General features: G+C 39.2%; 1 protein-coding gene across 1 annotated transcript; it reads left to right on the top strand.

The window, feature by feature from the left end:
• Positions 1-1076: 1076 nt before the first annotated feature.
• On the top strand, positions 1077-16085 carry SKP1 (S-phase kinase associated protein 1). Its single transcript, XM_019740395.3, has 6 exons — positions 1077-1236; positions 4014-4110; positions 9467-9540; positions 12587-12730; positions 14435-14575; positions 15193-16085. Exons 2-6 carry the CDS (start codon positions 4014-4016, stop codon positions 15226-15228), a joined length of 492 nt encoding a protein of 163 aa, XP_019595954.1. The 5' UTR covers positions 1077-1236; the 3' UTR covers positions 15229-16085.
• Positions 16086-17942: the final 1857 nt, after the last annotated feature.

Raw genomic sequence — 17942 nt, 5'->3', positions numbered from 1 at the left:
AAGAAGCTGCCTGGCCTCCCTGCCCAGTCCCATCCCAGAAAAGCTGTAGGCCTCTGATTTCTTTAAGGGGCCCTGTGTGGAAGTGTCTTTTGTCTCCCTGGCGTCAGGAATACCATCACGTGCCTGTTGGTTAGGTGAGCCGGGCGCCTTAGTCTCTTAGGGAGGGGTGGCAATGTCCCCTAAGCAGAACAGGGTAGCGGCGGGTAAAGTCCCTGACTGGGTGCGGGGGGGATTTTCGGACCAACCCCTTTCCTTTAGAGTTGGCCTCAGCCTATGGGCCCTATGACAGCGTTCAGGGGGCATCCCATACAAGAGTTCTGTCCGGGCTGCAGCCTGGCTGTCGGGCTCACGGCCGAATCCCCAGCCCTGTGCCTCGCGCACACACGGGGCTCAACACGCGTCTGCTGAACGACTTGGGGTTTCCCTGCAACAATAGTTGTTTTAGGCCTGGAAGCCTCTTCGGAAATCGATGGTAAGAAATATGGGTTAAGAGCACCAAACTGTAGTAAGGATCACGTCCTGGCTCTCTCTGCCACTGAACCGTTGGGAACCTGTTCCTTCACATCTAAAAGAGAAAAGGGGTAATGTCCTCATGGGTTATTGCGGACAGTGAGCTAACTCATGTTAGGTTCAGTGGAGGACAATGAGGCCCTGAGTAGACTCTTAGAGCAGTGACTGCAAAACCCAGCTACCTTCTTTCTTTGAGCCCCAATACACCATCTTGGAAAGCGAGCCGCAGCCCCTCCAAGGACCAACCCTACGCTCTGCGCACACACTAACAGTTTCTAGCCTTGTCAGGACTGGGGTCTTTCATTTGGCTTAGGACAGCCCCTGCCTGAAGGACCCTGGCAGGCCGCGGAGTACCCCACCCATCCAATACCCCGTTCCCTATGAGAACCGCAAGCAGCTCTTTTGAGAGTGGCGGTAAGAATCAAGTCCCTCCCCCTCCCCGCCGTGCCCGCCGCCCCTCCGCCCGGCCCCGCCCCTCCGGCGCCCTGGGCCCGCCCCCCCACCTTTTCCTCCGCCTGCCGTCAGGCGAACTCCGCGGCCAGCTTCGCCGGCTCTGTGACGCCACGGGCCCCGGGGTCCTTGGCGCCTGCGCCGCTCCTATAAAGGCCGACGCCGCGCCGCGCCGCTGGAGTGGCCTTGTTCTCTACCTTTTTTCTTTCGTGTGTCTGCTGACGCCGCCCCGCTCTCGTCAGCCTACGGCCCGCTGTCTCGTAGAGACCGAGCATCGTGAGTAGCCGCTCACCGAGCTTGAATGGGTGGTGGCGTCGCGAATTGCCAGCTGAGTGGCCGCACCGCTGCGGCTTTGACCTGCCCGAGGCGGGAGGCACCTGGGCCTGGCCCTCAGGCCCGGTGGAACCCGTTTCTGATCTGGTTCTCTGGGAGCTGCCGGCGGGCCCCGTTCTTTCACCCCTCCCCTCGGCGAGGTCTCTTCTGGCCGCGCGTCGTCACGACTCCCTTTGGGCGCCCGGGCGGGCGGGCGGGCGGGCGGGAGAAGTGCGAGCTGAGCCCGGGATTGGGCCTTTTTAGCACAGAGCAAGCGTCGGCCGGCGCGGAGCTCGGCTGCAAGGCCCAGACTGCGGCCCGGGGCCTCCCTTGGCTTTGAGCCTGTCGGCCCCGGGGACCCAGGTTGGGGGTGGCGGTGGGGTTTTTAGTGGAAGGTCCCCTGGCTGTCGTGAGCATGGGTGCGTCTGTGTTTGTTTTGGTGTCGGAGGGAGTGTGGCGGTGGTAGTCCCGGGGATTTTGAATCTGGCTCCCATCTTCTTTCCCTTGTCTCTGGCGCCACTAGTCCTCGGTCCTCGATAACTGATCTGGGGCCGAATATTTGCAGATAGCCGCCTGCTCCTTCTGAATATTTCTATTATTTTGCCACAGGCTGGCTTTGCTGAAGCAGCTATTAAAATAGTAGATACCATCGTGTAGTATGGTGTGACTTTTAGGGGCTCTAACTCTGTAAAACGTAACTCCAGGTGTCCTGCTTTGGTTCTCTTTTATGGAGACTTAAGGTTTGGGTTTTGGGGTCATGAATTTTTTATCAGAGCGTCACAATAGAACGTATCTGTGTCATAGAGCAATGCAGGCTTCTCCACTGCCTTCTGAAAGGTGTCAGAATTTCGGGTCACTTAAAACACAGTTTTTTTCTTTATGATGTTGATAGAATCCACTTCATGCCAGCCATGGAGGGTGATTTAATTTCCAAGACCAGGAGTCTAAAGAATTGAAGGAATGGTCTTGGAAGCATGTCAATCAAAATTTCGTCTATTGCTACCTAAAAATTTTGCGCTGAATTCCAGCTGTATAACACTAAAAAAGTTCTTTTTGAATATTAAGTTTAGGGTTACAAAGTGCATCAAATTACAGATGAGCCGATTGCCTCCGTGCTATTTAATAAGATCTCAACTCCCTTAAGAGTAACCTAATACACAAATTTAACTATGACTAAGCAGATCTTGCTATTTATTGAGTTTGAAAGAAATATGAAATGGTCGTCTTGCTTAAAGGTAATTTTATCACCTGCATTGCCAGACTTGTGATTCTGGAATGTTCATTCCAGTACTATAGAACATAAAAAGAACAGAATATTTTGTGATTAAAAATTGGGCTCACATTAAAATATTTGTTTTGGGAATATCTTTTGTTATTGCCTTGTCATGGGGAAGGTCCTCTGCTCTGGGCCCTCTGCGTTATTGGCGAGCACTGGACAACATGGAGAAGCAGACATATTTGTGAACTGAAAAGTGAAATTCGATTCTTTCCAACCATGGATGAGTGAAAGCAGGATATTTCAACCCCTAGTTTTAAAACATAGCTTTACCTTTTTGCTTCCTTTCCCTAACAGCTTGTCTGTTGGGGGATGGAGATCATTGTCTGGGAAAAGCTGAATGAATATTTTAACTGATTTAATGAGTCTTAAGTCTTTGAACCTAAAATTGGTGCCATGGATGTTTTAAATGCCAAATGCTCCACTTTGAAGTTAATGGTGGCATCACAGGATTATGAATACCTCAGGAGCACAGGCCTTTAAAATCTATACTTGAAATTTGAAAAGGTTTTGAATTAACCTTTTTAGTCAGGTATTGCTGCCCTACCCCCCTCCCCTAACCTCCCCAAGAATCTGAAGATGGTTAAGAAGTTGCTGGCTTAGAACTGTTAAGTTTAAAGAGGTGTTTTTGTTTTTGTTTTTTCCCAGAACTCAGGTCCTTTGAAGTTAATTGCTTAATTAACTTTTATATAAGGTGTCTTTTTGCCAATGATTCATAATTGATCTGAGTTAATAAATACACTTTTGGAGCAAGTAATAGGTTATTACTATGAGGATTTTGGCAGATCTTAAACTTGGACACCTGGACAGTCAGTAATGAAAGATAAAAAGGACTCTGAAATTTAAGTTCCATATTTGGTTTAGGGAATTAGATTGGCATCTGCTTCTTCTTAAATCTTTTATTTTCTAGTATGTGGTCTTGCATTGAACCAACCATAAATAAGTATATCCTGATCTATTTGGATCGGAACTCAATTTTCACTGGTAGGTCTTAGTAGGAGAAAATTGTTATCTTATTTGATAGCTTTGTTTTTTTTTGGACTGATCTCCCTCGGGTTTGCAGGTGGTAAGTTGTGGCAGTTAACTGTTCAAATGGGAGTAGTCAGTATTCAGTGAGAGCAGAAAGACAGGCAAAAAGAGTAAATAAGTCCATTGTACATATATTTTGCACCAAAAGTATGGAATGTAACTCTTAAGTTTATACCAGTAATGAGTTCAGTAGGGCAAACCTTAAAAGCTTCTGTTTCTAGGAATTATACTTTGAAAAAATGTTATAAGAATACTTGTATGCTAGTTAGCCTGTGAATAACCACTTATAGTGTTTTACAGGGCTATATACTACAGGTCCTTAGGATTTGATAGTTTATTAACTATAACTTATAGAGGGCTTCTAACAGACTGTTATAGAAATGCCATATAGAACTAATCTCTTATATTTCAAATTCAATATAATTCCTTTTTTTAGATGCCTTCGATTAAGTTGCAGAGTTCTGATGGAGAGATATTTGAAGTTGATGTTGAAATTGCCAAACAATCTGTGACTATCAAGACCATGTTGGAAGGTAAGTTTATTTAAAAACCTGGGTCAGGGGAAAGGGGAAGAAATAAGCAGTTTGAGATAACCTGTGAACATCAACTTTATACAAGTAACAAAGCGCTCAAGAGTATGAAGGGGTGAAATGTACCTTTTTTAAATTCGAAATATTAATTGCATTTTTTGATACAGGCCATCCTTTTTGCATTGTCTGAATTAATGAAGTTTTTTTCCTTATTAAATAAATAAGACCATAAGCTAACATTAAAATGATTCCCAAGCTTCAGACAATGGCCAATTTCTGTTTCAAGTAGAATAGATTCACCATTTCTAATGACAAAAATTAAGCCTTTGGAAAGGAGATCCCTTCTATATGTAGCTAAATAGAGCACCTTGTTTCAACAGAGGGAGTAAACTGAGTAGATTGTAAACTGAGTAGATATCTGTTTTTTTTAACCAAGTTTTCCCTTTTGTCTATTTTGTCATTCCTCTGAAACTGCTGCAAAGTGTACGTGCAGCACAACAAAGAAGTAAGGTACAAAAACAGGCTCTTAAACATTTTGCACCTTTTATTAGTTAACATTGATCTTTTAATATTATCAATGGACATAAATAGTGTATGGAGACATACAAATCAGTTTCTAGAATTGGTTAAAAAAAAAAAAAGACCCCAAAACAAAAAACTTTGTAAGAATGTTCTTCAGTACTCAAATATCAAATGTTTTTATGTAGGCAAGATCTGTAGCTTATAGATGCCTAAGTGATACTTAAGAGTTATGTGCCAAGCGCTAGCTACGAGGTGTGATAGAAAAATGCAATAAATGTTTAAATGAAAAAAGTTATTACAGTAAAAGACATTGTTTTTAATCCCCCTCAAAATACTCCCCCTTGCTTTGAACATTTACCCCATCGTTCTTGCCACTTTCTGAAGCAGTTCTGGAAGTGCTCTTTCGTGTCTTTACTTCATCCTCCATCATGACGATGCTCCGTGTCGCATAGCACTTAGAGTACGGCAATTTCTGTCAAATCAAAACATTACGGTGTGTTCTCCTCCACCCTATTCACCGGATCTGGCACCGTGTGACTTCTGGCTCTTCCCCAAAGTCAAAATGATTCAGGACATCGAGGCAGTGCAACTAAAGACACTCCCGAAGAGGAATTCCAGCACTGTTTCAGAAAGTAGCAAGAACGTTGTCATAAGTGTTTGAAACAAGGGGGCGTATTTTGGGAGGAATTAATGGCAATGTGTTTTTTACTGTGATAAATTTTTTTTAAATTGAAACGTTCACTGTATTTTTTAATCATATCTCGTATATATGCCGGTGAAAAGTTGAGTGAGAAATGGTCTTTGCCCTTGAAGGATTTACAAAGTAGAAATACAGACACCAAGCAAGGCAAGCTGTCACATGGTATAATTACTGCGTTAATAAAGTTGTGTGCCAAGTGGCGCTGTGGGAGCGTCTTGGCTGATGTTATTCTTCAGGCTTGTTGAGAGATTGCAGTGCGTAGTCCTAATGAGGTGATATTTCAAATCTAGTAGAATTAGGATGTTTTGAGAGATCATTCTGAGGTAGAGAGGACTAGAGAAAAGTAAAATTGAAGTTGTTAGTTGGGGTTTTTGGGTGGAATGAGATTGTGATGCTGTAGTTGGTAGAGCTAAAGAAAGGGTTTGAGAAGAATGGAAAGAAAATGGCTTTGAGCTTAAATGTGTTGTTTGTGTTTGAGATCCCTTCAAAAGCTCTTTGTAACAGTCTATAGGCAGTTGACTATGTGGGTCTTGGTCCCTGAGTTGTAGACTCCTAGAGATAAATACACTTAACTTTGTATGGTGGGTTATGAGAATATGTATCTGTGGAAGTAAGTGAGGTTGGCAGGTGGCCATGTTGGGGCAGGAGTGTAGAAGTCAGAAGTGGAGAGTCAGTGGAGTAGGATTTTTGGAAGCCAAGGGAAGAGGGAGGCATTTTGAGGTGACCAAAGTGATTGTCAGATTTATATACTGCAGACTGGTCACTTAGGATTTCACAGTTAATAATTTAGAGGACTTCAGGCAGCAGATATTAGGTGTGTTAGAAGCAGAAGCTGAATTGTAGAGAGTGTGTCTTCTGTTTTCGTAGTTTGCTGACAGAAGCTAAACATATCATTCTTTTTGGTAGTTAATACCAATCATGTGGCACTTGCAGTCCTGTATCCTGGTAACTTACATAGGTCATTTCTATTAAGTTGTAAACCCCTTGGTACATCCCACAGTCACTGTTCGTTCGTCAAGTACCTGTTGAATGAAGACCTATGGTATGGTCACTTATAAAAGAGTGTGAAAGCAATCCAAGAGTCCCTAAAGGCAGGTGAGTAAGGCTTTATCTAGAAGATTTAGAAACTGATAGCACAGTTGCTGCCTGAATACTTTCTTTGGCAATGAAAGTGTTCTTTATTTCATCTTAGTAGGTGCCTGGCACACTAATCTGTCCTGTGCTGCTTCAAAGAAGCATTTGCCAACGTAAGAACATAGGGCTTCTTGAAGGTTTTCCACACCAACTTTGATCACGTAATCAAGTGCACTGATAGACAGCAACAGTTAAATGATTCATTTCCTCCACAGCATTTGGGCCTTATCTTAAGTACCAATGGTTTATACAGAATTTTAGCCTCTTGAGAACTGGAGTCTATTGAATTTGGCAACTTACTGCTTTCCTTGTTTTGCATCTGCAGTATCTCTAGTTATGGTGCGCGCGTGCGTGTGTGTGTGTGTGTGTGTGTGTGTGTGTGTGTGTGTGAGACTTAGAAAACAAAAATAAAACCCTTATAGGACAATCAGAAGTGGAAATCTTGGCTTGTGTACAGGTGGACTGACTGATTTGTTCAGGTCCAGGGTGTGGTATCAGGATACGGGTGTTTTTCAGAAGTCCTTGAAACTAAATAGCTTAAAGGAACGACTGTTGTACATTCAGCCTAAAAGAAAAAAGAAAAAGAAAAAGCAAATCCTTAGTTTAAATGTTAGAGGAGTAATCCTTTACAACCATAAGGCACTTATTTTTCATGTGACTTAAGCCTTCTTCCAAATAACATTTGGGATCTAAACAAACTGGTCTTTTGTATTATGTTTCCTCTAAATCTTCCCCAAACCCAAGTATTTTGCATAGTGTAACTTTTTTCTCTCCCCTCTGATTAAAAATATACTAATTCAGGAAAACATAAGTAAGTGGGTTGATCGAAGTTGAGATATTACCATTTTATAGTTTTACTCTAGGCAAGAGATGGGATCAGGGCAAGACCTTGGTGGGAAGGAGGAGAGGGGAGACAGGTGACTCCATCCATACTGGAAAATAATAAGATACTTTTTGAATCTATACTCCCTTGAAGCTGCATGTTAAGTTCATTGACCTCCATGTTGTATCATCTGTTTCATTTCTTGTTTAGACCTGTTGACATCATTTGAGAGTTGATCATTCTCTTCTACTTTTGGCTTCCAGGATACTTATTAGTTACCTCACAGCCTTCTGTCTCCCTATCTTTAAAGCTTGCAGTTCCCCAGGGCTTGCTTAATCATTAGACCTCTTCACTGTTCATCTCCTCGGTCGTTTCCTTGGTCATCTCGTCTAGACTCATAGTGTTACAAATCACCTATACACTAATTCCCAAACTTACCTACAGTTCTGATCTCTTCTTTTGATTTTTAGGTTTGCGTATTTAACCACTTGGTCTACCCTTCAATATCTAATTGATATATCAAACTTAGGAAACTAGAGTTCTTGATTCCCTGCCCTCCAAAATCATAGTTCTGTGACAGCCTTCCCCCATCTCAGTTAATGGCAGCTCCATCCATCTTGTTCCTCATGTCATAAACCTTAGTCTTCCCTGACTCCTTTCACATTCTACTTCCCATCTATTGGCAGGTCATATTGCCTCTATCTTTAAAGTGCTTATTGAATTGGGCTGTTTCTTTCCTCTTCCATAGCTATAAACCTTGTCTAGGCCACCATCTCGTACCTGGATTATTGCTAGCCCCATAATTGGTTTCCCTCTTTACCCCGTGCTCTGTACCATCTCTTCCTAATACAGTAGCTAAAATGCAGTAATAGAAGGACCTATTACTATTGGCCCCATTATTGATCTTATCTGTCTATTCACCCTTGCTAATCCTACTCTAGCAACACTAGGTTCCTTAGTGTTTTTAGAATATGCCCGACACTCCTGTTAGAAGGCATTTGCATTTGCCATTTCCTTTAATTATGTATTCTCTCCTCTTTTAAGATTTCACTAAAATGCTACCTTCTCATTGAGGCACCCTGATCAACTCTATCTAAATTTGCAACAGTTCTTCCCGTCCTTCTGTATTCCTTCCTGAGTCTCCACGGCCTAGGACAGTACCTGGATATATCAAGGACTCAAATGTTTGACTCAACACTGACCATGTCAATATAACTGATAGTCTGCTACAGTCAGTATAGCACTGTAGTAACTTTTGACCTCCAGTCTTGGTACATGCTAACTTAACTATTAAGTAACTTTCTTTGGCAGCGCTTTGTAGTCTTGTAGAAACTGAAGGATGGGCCCATTTGGTTTGAAAAAATATTATTTAGAATCTTTAAGTAGCAATGGATTTTTATGTTAAGTTTTATCTTTGGAGTTCATCAACTACTATGAGAATCTGGAAGTGAGGCCTTTTTACCAGAAAAACCTGTAGATTCAAAATTTTAGGTAATATGTGTGTGATGAATAACACTAAAGGGTATATGCCCTGATACTAAGTCTCAACCCACATTCTTTAACTTCCCTAGACATAATATTGTTAACAGTTCCTTATGTATCTTTCTGGAGCGTTTTTAAATATAAATATATAAGTATATCCCATTTTTGTTCAGATAACATCTTTTATATCTGGCTTTAAAAAACTTTAATCTTGAAATTATACAAGTATGTGTGGAACTGCCTGCTTTGTTTTCGTCAGTGGCTGCATGATCTGTTGTGTGAGGTTCTATTACTTGTAATATACTTTGTCATTGTTTTATTTTTCTAAATGCAATCCATCTAGAGAGTTTAGTATAAAGAATAAGGATGAAGGTCCGGCTTTATTTCTTTTTCCAAATGGCTGCCCAGTCATCTCAATTACACTTATTAAATCATTTTTCTCACAGTTACGAACTCTTTGATACCATATTCCCATATTTGTCTACTCAAAACTTTATCTAATTTTGGGTGGTTCATGGACTTGTTAGGAACCACCAATTTTTAAATGCTGTTAAAAGAACTAAACTTAATAAAGTACGTTTTATGTAGTCCTTCAGACAACATGTCTTGCAAGTTACTTGTTTGAGAAATAGCCTGGTTGGTATAAATTGTTATAATGGAGTTAGGAAATAATGGCAGCTCTCTTCTGGTTTTCCTAGATTTGGGAATGGATGATGAAGGTGATGATGACCCAGTTCCTCTACCGAATGTTAATGCAGCGATATTAAAAAAGGTGAGGTAGCAAGCTACATACGTACATGTATTGTTTTCACGTAACAACATCCTGGCGATCTTTCTGTATTGATACAGAGGTAGTTTCCTTTTTAAAGAAAGAAACAAAACTCTACGTAGTATAATTAGGACGCTAAATGTTTGTTGTAGTTTATTTAACAAGGCTCTGTGAATATTTGAGTTGTCTAGTCTTTTTCATTAACACATTTAAATTAATGAAATATAATAGTATGTGCTTAGCAAAAAGGACATGTTTTTGTATTGTTTGTCCACTGAATGGGTGTGGCTCAAAGGGAGCTTGAGAATAAGAGATGTACTTTCGTTTTTGTTTTTTCAGTTGATCACCTTACTTTGTGTCTAAGCATACACAGCTCTCCACATTGAATAGGATTTTAGTGGTTCAGGGCACCTGGCTCCTTAACAGAGCCAGCTATTTCAGTTGGGTTCTCATCTGAAGAAACAGCAACCAGTTTCCACATTGGGAAGAAAACTTGCTAGGCTTAGAGATGGAATGGTTAACTCCAGTTGGCTCCTTCCTAAAGGGTGTTTCAGAGGTCATTGACCATGTACAGTTTCATCTTCTGCTTTCTTTTGACCCTGGTATGAGATGCAACTGCACTGCATGTTTCTATACTCTTGCCACGATTGGCATTTTACCAGTCTGTTTAATTGCCCTAGATTTACGCGATTCTTCCTCTAAGCTTAAACATTTTTTATATGTGTTATTTGCCATTTATATTTTCTGCATTGTCAGTTTTCCTTTGCCCATCTTTCTAATGTGCTTTTTTTTTTTTTTGTAAATTGTGGTAAGATATACACAACATAAAATTTACCATTTTAAGTGTATAATTCAGTGGCCTAAATGAAGTACATTTACTTAATGTTGTGCAATCACCACCATTAACCATCTCCAGAACTGAAGGTATTCTGGAGATCTTTTCATCATTTCATGCTAAAACTACGCGCCCATTAAATAATAAACTCCCGATTACCCCCTCCCTCCAGCCCCTTGTAACCACTATTCTGTTTTCTGTCTCTGAATTTGACTATTCTGGGTATCTCATATAAATGGGATCATACAATATTTGTCCTTTTTTGTCTGGCTTATATCACTTAGCATAATGTTTTCAAGGTTCATCCGTTTTGTAGTCTAGTAGGCTTTTTATAGGAGTTTTATGTAGAGTTTCTTCCAGTTTGCTTGTCTCATGTCAATTCATAGTATTTTATGGCTTTGAAACTTTATATTTTATCTAGTTAGTGCTGCTTTCTGGCTTCTGGGTGTTGTCTTGCCATTAACATTCTATTTTATAGTACTAATGTAAAATGCTTCTAAAAGGACTTTGGCTTGCAATCATTCAAATACCAGGCAATCCCCCCCCTTCCGCCGCCTCCTCAGGCAAGTTTTAGGTGAGGGAGGTACAGCGATGAACCAAAGAGACAAAAATCTCTGTCCTTACGGAGTTTACATTGTAAAGGTGTGCCGGAAACTTACAAGATAAAGAATATATCAGATGGAAGAGCTGTGACGTAAAAGTGGGTTGGTAGGTGGAGAGTTAATTATTATAAAGAGAAAGATGGGCAGGAAATGCTTTACTGAGAGGATGATCTTTGAACAAAGACTATGTGGGGGAAAAGAATTCTGGCAGTAGGAGCAAGTATATTGACTCTAAGACAAGATCATGCCCTACCTTTTGAGGCGGCTAGAGCATAGTGAACAAGCAAAGAGATAGTAAAGAAGGTCAGAGTTGATGGTCTGGGTGATACACGGCCACTTCTGAGAATAATTCTTTTTAACCTATTTGCACTATTACTTACGAATATTTAAAGGAAGTGTATTGAATAATCACATGATCCCAAAACTAAAAAGATATGAAATCTCGTCTCTTATCTGACCAGAAACCTCCATAAATAATAATCAGCATTAATTTCTTACATATCCTTGAGTTTTTTCATGCCTACATAAACAAATACTAATTGCTGTTTCTTTCTTACACAACTGAAATACTTCTTAAAAAGCTCTTGTTTATTTCATTAAAGCCCCTTTATGCTTGGCTTTTCCTTCTAGAAATAGTTCTTTCCCCTTTTTTGCATCCTGGAGGTATAATTCCTTGGCTCTGCCATTATCTCTCAGCATTGTTAGTAACCCCCAACGTTATACTATGAAAAAATTTTGATGATCCAGAAGAGTTGAATTATACAGCAAACAACGATTTACCTACTACCTAGATTGTACAGCTTAACACTTTTGTTGTTGATTTTGGTCTTTGTGATGGGACACATAGACTAGCTGATCAGCTTCCTGACACTTTAACTATAATGTATTCAGTCCCCTAGTAAGAGAATATTTGAGCTTTTTCTGCTTTGGTATTACATTGAATAGTCTTGTGCATGTGTGTGGGTATTTAGAATTGCTTGGTCATAATGTATGTACATACTCAGCTTCACTAGATTATAGTAGATTACTTTTCAAAGGAGTTACTCTAATTTACACTCTCCAGTAGAAGAGTTTGTTACTCTCACACTATTGCCAATAATTTGTTGGTTTTTAAGATTAATTAATCTAATTTGGTAGTCTAAAGTAGTTGCATCTGACCATAGTGTTAGTTTTGCATCTAATGATGCTGAGCATTTCTTCCAATTTGACTATTTGGATTTCTTGTGTAAATTGCCTGTTCATAGCTTTAGTTTATTTCTTTCTAGTGAGTTTTAATTTTATAGGGTAATCCATTGCTGGTTGTACATGTTGTAGGTATTTTCCAGTCCTTGTCCTATCTGACTCGATGTATCTTTTTGCACAGGAGCTTTTTAATGGGGTCAAATACAGTAATCTGTCTGCAGGGTTCACGGTTATCTAAGATCTCCCACTGTCTAGAGTTGTGAAGATTCAAGCTTCATTTTTGCTTTTCAAGCTTGGCTACAAACTTGATTATTCAAGTCAACTTCTAGCTAGTTCTTAGCTTGGTGTAGGAATAACCTGGCCCCAGCCCTGGAATGAGTACCGTGTGAATAAAATGCCACAGAGGAATGAATTTTTGTTGTTATTGTAGGTCATTCAGTGGTGCACCCACCATAAGGATGACCCTCCACCTCCTGAGGATGATGAAAACAAAGAGAAGCGAACAGATGATATCCCTGTTTGGGACCAAGAATTCCTGAAAGTTGACCAAGGAACACTTTTTGAGCTTATTCTGGTATGTTTTTAATGCATACTATAAGATTTCTCTAGTTCAGAGCCTTTGGCACTTCTTATAGAGTTAAATTTATTAAATTGATTAATATTGAATTTTAACACTCTATGAACTCAAATTGCAGTGCTGTATTTAAATCTACATATCAATAATCACATTACATGTAAATGGTCTAAATACCACAATTAAAAGGTAGAGATTATCACATTGGATAAATAAATCAAGACCACTATACTGTCTACAAAAAGTTCTCTTTAAAGATAATGACAGAACTAGGTTTAAAGGGTGGAAAAATATATATTATTCTAACATTAATTAAAAGAAAACTGGAGTGACTATATTATAAAGTAGATTTCAGAGGAAAGAATATTACCAGGATTAAAGAGGGGCATTACATAATGATAAAGGGATCAGTTCATTACTAATTTTATCTGCCTAAAAGCAGAACTTCCAAAAAGTTAAACAGAAAAAACAATAGAACTCAAAGGATAATAGATAAGCAAATCCACAATGATAGTTGGAAATTTCAACACCTGTTTCTAAATAATTGATAAAACAAGTGGACAGAGAAATCAGTAAGGATATCGAAGACTTGAATAACACTATCTACCAACTTGTCCTAATTGATATTTATAGAACATTACATCTAATGACAACAGAATACTTTTTTTTTTCAAGTGTATACAACAAAGGTACACATGTTCTGTGCCATAAAACAAATCTCTAAGTTTGAAATGATTCAAGTCACACAAAGTACAGTAGTACCTCGGTTTTCAAACGTCTCCATTGACGAATATTTTGGTAAAGCAAATGATTCGGTTTTCGAACACGCCTCGGAAGTTGAACGTGTCACGCGGCTTCCACTGAGTGCAACATCCTGAGGCCTAGCTGTCAGCTGTTTTCGAATGTTTCAGAACTTGAACGGTCTTCCAGAACTGATTATGTTCGAAAACCGAGGTACCACTGTATGTGTTTTCTGATCACAAATTACTAATTTTAACAGTCAGTAACAGAAAGCTATCTGGAAAATCTGCAGATATTTAAAAACTAACATCTTCTCAGTAACCGTCCAGTCAAAGAAGAAATCAAAATAAAAATTAGTGTTTTGAACTGAATGGAATTAAACAACACATGAAAATCTGTGAGATGTAGCTATAGTAGTATTAGAAAGGAATTGATAACTAAACACTTACATTGGAAAAGAAGAAAAGTCTCAAATCAGTCATCTAAGCTTTTGCCTTAAGAAACCTCAAAAGATGAAATTAAACCTGAAGCGAATGGTAAAGAGCAGAAATCAATAGAAAATGGGAAAACAGAAAAATCAAAGAAAGCAAAAGCTGATTTTTTCAGAAGATCAATAAAAGGTAATGCTATAACTGCTTATGTTTTAATTATTTAAATATTTTTGTCAGGATTTGGCATGTGCTTATGTACACTCAAACACACACAGCAGTAGTGGCCATTCTTTAACATATGAGGTAGTGTATATAGTTTGCCTAAGGTAGCACAAGGGCTCCGTATTATAGAGCTATAACAAAGGACGTACAGATATCTTTCAGAGAATAACTTGTACGATTAATTCTTCTCCATTTAATTTCTTAAAATTAACTAGCATTTTAAGTTTAATTAGATATGGATTGTCAGTCACTAACTTTGGATTTACTTTAAAACATCAAGTGTACTTTAATGAAAACAATCACTTTACAGGCTGCAAACTACTTAGACATCAAAGGTTTGCTTGATGTTACATGCAAGACTGTTGCCAATATGATCAAGGGGAAAACTCCTGAGGAGATTCGCAAGACCTTCAATATCAAAAATGACTTCACTGAAGAAGAGGAAGCCCAGGTAGGTAGCAGCTACCCACAGCTTGTTCTGGATCACATGCTTTTTAAAAGAGAATAAAACCTTACCATGACAGGAAAAGAAGTACCTGTATCAAGGAGTCTTGACTTTACTTGAGGTATAATAGGTACCTTTTGTATCCCTAAAATACTCTTTATTTAGAGACGGGACTGTCTCTGTGAGTCTCAACACTTAAATGATACTGCTTTTTTATAAGCATAAGAACAATTAGTTTTCAACCAAAGGTGCTCTTTGATACTTACTTCTTAGCAGTTACTAGTTTTGTCACCTGGTACCTTACATGTAAGCCGTAAGTAACTTCAGAAAAGCAGGACCTATGGTGGTTGTATGCTAGGGTACTTCTGAGCAACTTAGTGAATGGGGAAGAAGGGAATGACTAGGTCAGAATGATTTGGTTGACACAGCTACAGCTGAAATAATGTGAATGAACTATTTGAATTTGCTCTGTTGGCTCTGGTGACTGAAGCTGTAATTGCCCCACTTGCTTTGCTTTTTTTCCAGTTCTCCATCTGACCCACCTTGTAGGTTATTGAATTATTAGGTAGCAGTCTTAGGAAAGACTCCTTAAGGCACTTCCTTATGTCCATCTCTTCTTCTAGGTACGCAAAGAGAACCAGTGGTGTGAAGAGAAGTGAAAAGTTGTGCCTGACACTGTAACACTGTAAGGATTGTTCCAAATACTAGTTGCACTGCTCTGTTTATAATTGTTAATATTAGATAAACAGTAGACAAATGCAGCAGCAAATCAATTGTATTAGCAGAATGTTGTCCTCATTGCATGTGTAGTTTGGGTACAGATTCCAAACCTATGGCTGAGTTTCTTCCAGTATGATCAAAAGTTTCTTTTTCCTTTGCTCTGAATAAAACTGAACTGTGGGTTCGCTATAGAAAGTGGCATTTTGGGCTTTCCCTCTTTCTGTAAAGCGATTTCTGCCTAGTTTGTTGTCCAGTTAACTTTAGTTTAGTGACCTTTTAAAAGTTGGCATTGTAAATAAAACAACTTGCAAAAGTTTTCTGAAATAGAATTAACAACGTATTATCTTTATTCATGAGTTTGGAAGCTGGAAAAAGCCTTCTTGAGGTAAATGTTCTGACGGGGGGTTATTAGGATGTCATCCAGCTTCCTGGAGTCAGGGAGCACCACTGGTATTGGTTAGCGCGTATGTAGTAGGACTCCCCTAATTGGACCTGAGGACTTGTTTTTGCATTTTTAATTCTCTCAGCTTTGAATGTGTTGGCTAGAGACTCAGTTACTACTCAGTTTGTAGTTTAGGGGGAAATATAACTAGACAGCTTTTCAATTAAAAAAAGACAACCCTTGTGGTATGTCATCTTTTTATCATCAGTGATCCCATGTGGGGAAAACTATTTACACTACTTGCATGTAAAGAAAATTTAACTTTTAACATTAACGTGTTGCAAAACCCAGAAAGCATCCATCATGAATGCAAGATACTTTCAATAAAAAGTAAGTTACATAGTAGGTAGTAAATGGTTTGCTTTTGTGTATTAAATGTGTCTCTTCACTTAATATTAAATGAGTTAAATTTATGTATGGTTCTTCAACTGCAAAAGACTTGTCAACAGTTCCTGTCCTATCTCACTGGAGGCTGCTGACAACAATAGGGTTCTGACAGACTTTTGTCTCTTCTCATTGTCATTGAAAGGTTCACTGGAGCCATTGCTTCCGTGCTTAACTGGTGTACTTAGGCACCCGAAACTGCACTGCCATTGTTTCCAGCCTCTCCCCTGCAGTACAGTGGAGTTTTCTTGATGGCTTGAGATACTGTGTTTCCCCGAAAATAAGACCTAACTGGAAAGTAAGCCCTAATGCGTCTTTTAGAGCAAAAATTAATATAAGACCTGGTCTTATTTTCGGGGAAACACGGTAGCTCACAATTTATTTTTGTTTTTTCCTCCTTGTGCTTCCTTTTTTCTTCCTTTCTCAGCCTCATCTGTATTCACATGTAGCCTTATTGTGTTCTCTTCATGTTTACTGTTGAGATGTTATGGCTCAGGTTATTACTTGACAGTAGTTTGCCTTTACTTCACCCCTTATTTGCCCCAAATCTACCTTATTTCATAAAGTCCCATATGCTGTCTCACAGGAATTCCCATTTGTTGTCTACACCAGAAATGGCAAACTATGTACAGCCTGTGTATGGGTGAAATCTAGCCCGCAGCCTGTTTTTTGCAGTCTAAAAATGGTTTTTACATTTTAAAAGGATTGTTAAAAAATATACACACAGAGACTGTATTTGACCAAAAGCCTAAAATGTTTACTCTGGCCTTTCACACAAAAAGTTTGCCAACCCCTGTGACTACTTGTGGATCCCAGATTCCCTTTATGCTCAGGAAGTAAGCTTGTTTTCCATTTGTCCTGGTTTTAGTGGGGAAGGTAGCAAGAGTTCAGTCCTAGCTGGAGTGTCTCATAAGCTAATTCCTGTTATAATGGTCAGCTCTTGCAAAAAGCTTAACCACCTCAATTGTATCCTTAGCAATATCGTGACAATCACAGCTCTTGACTGAAAGTCCAAGATTATTAGCATATGCTATGTTTAGTTTGGAAAGAAGGCATCAGCTTCTAGGAAACGAGCGTATTAGCTCTTTTTTTTTTTTTTTAATTAAAGTTTACTGGGGTGACAATTGTTAGTAAAGTTACATAGATTTCGGGTGTACAATTCTGTAATACATCATCTATATCTCACATTGTGTGTTTACCACAAGGAGTCAGTTCTCCTTCTGTCACCGTATATTTGATCCCTTTTACCCTCATCTCCCACCCCCCACCCCCTTCCCCTCTGGTAACCACTAAACTATTGTCTGTGTCTATGAGTTTTTGTTTCTTCATTTGTTTGTCTTGTTCTTTTGTTGTTTTCAGTTTTATATACCACATATCAGTGAAATCATATGGTTCTCGACTTTTTCTGACTTATTTCGCTCAGCATAATCTCAAGATCCATCCATGTTGTCACAAATGGCACTATTTCATCTTTTCTTATGGCAGAATAGTATTCCATTGTGTATATATATACCATATCTTCTTTATCCATTCATCTATCGAAGGACATTTTGGTTGTTTCCATGTCTTGGCCACCGTAAATAAAGCTGCAGTGAACATTGAAGCACATACATCTTTACAGATAAATGTTTTCAGATTTTTTGGGTAGATACCCAGGAGAGGGATTGCTGGGTCATATGGTAATTCTATTCTTAATTTTGTGAGGAACCTCCACGCTACTATTAGCTCTTGATTTGTATAATCCCTAAGAATTGTTAGAATTATAAACCTTACTACCCATATTTAAAGGCTACTGGGATCTTTAGGTAAGATTGAGTGGACAGACAA

Source organism: Rhinolophus sinicus, chromosome 5 (assembly GCF_057876585.1).
Source record: "Rhinolophus sinicus isolate RSI-liver-muscle chromosome 5, RSI-T2T, whole genome shotgun sequence".
Classification (NCBI taxonomy): Eukaryota; Metazoa; Chordata; class Mammalia; order Chiroptera; family Rhinolophidae; genus Rhinolophus; species Rhinolophus sinicus.
This window is presented reverse-complemented; position numbering and strand designations above follow the sequence as displayed.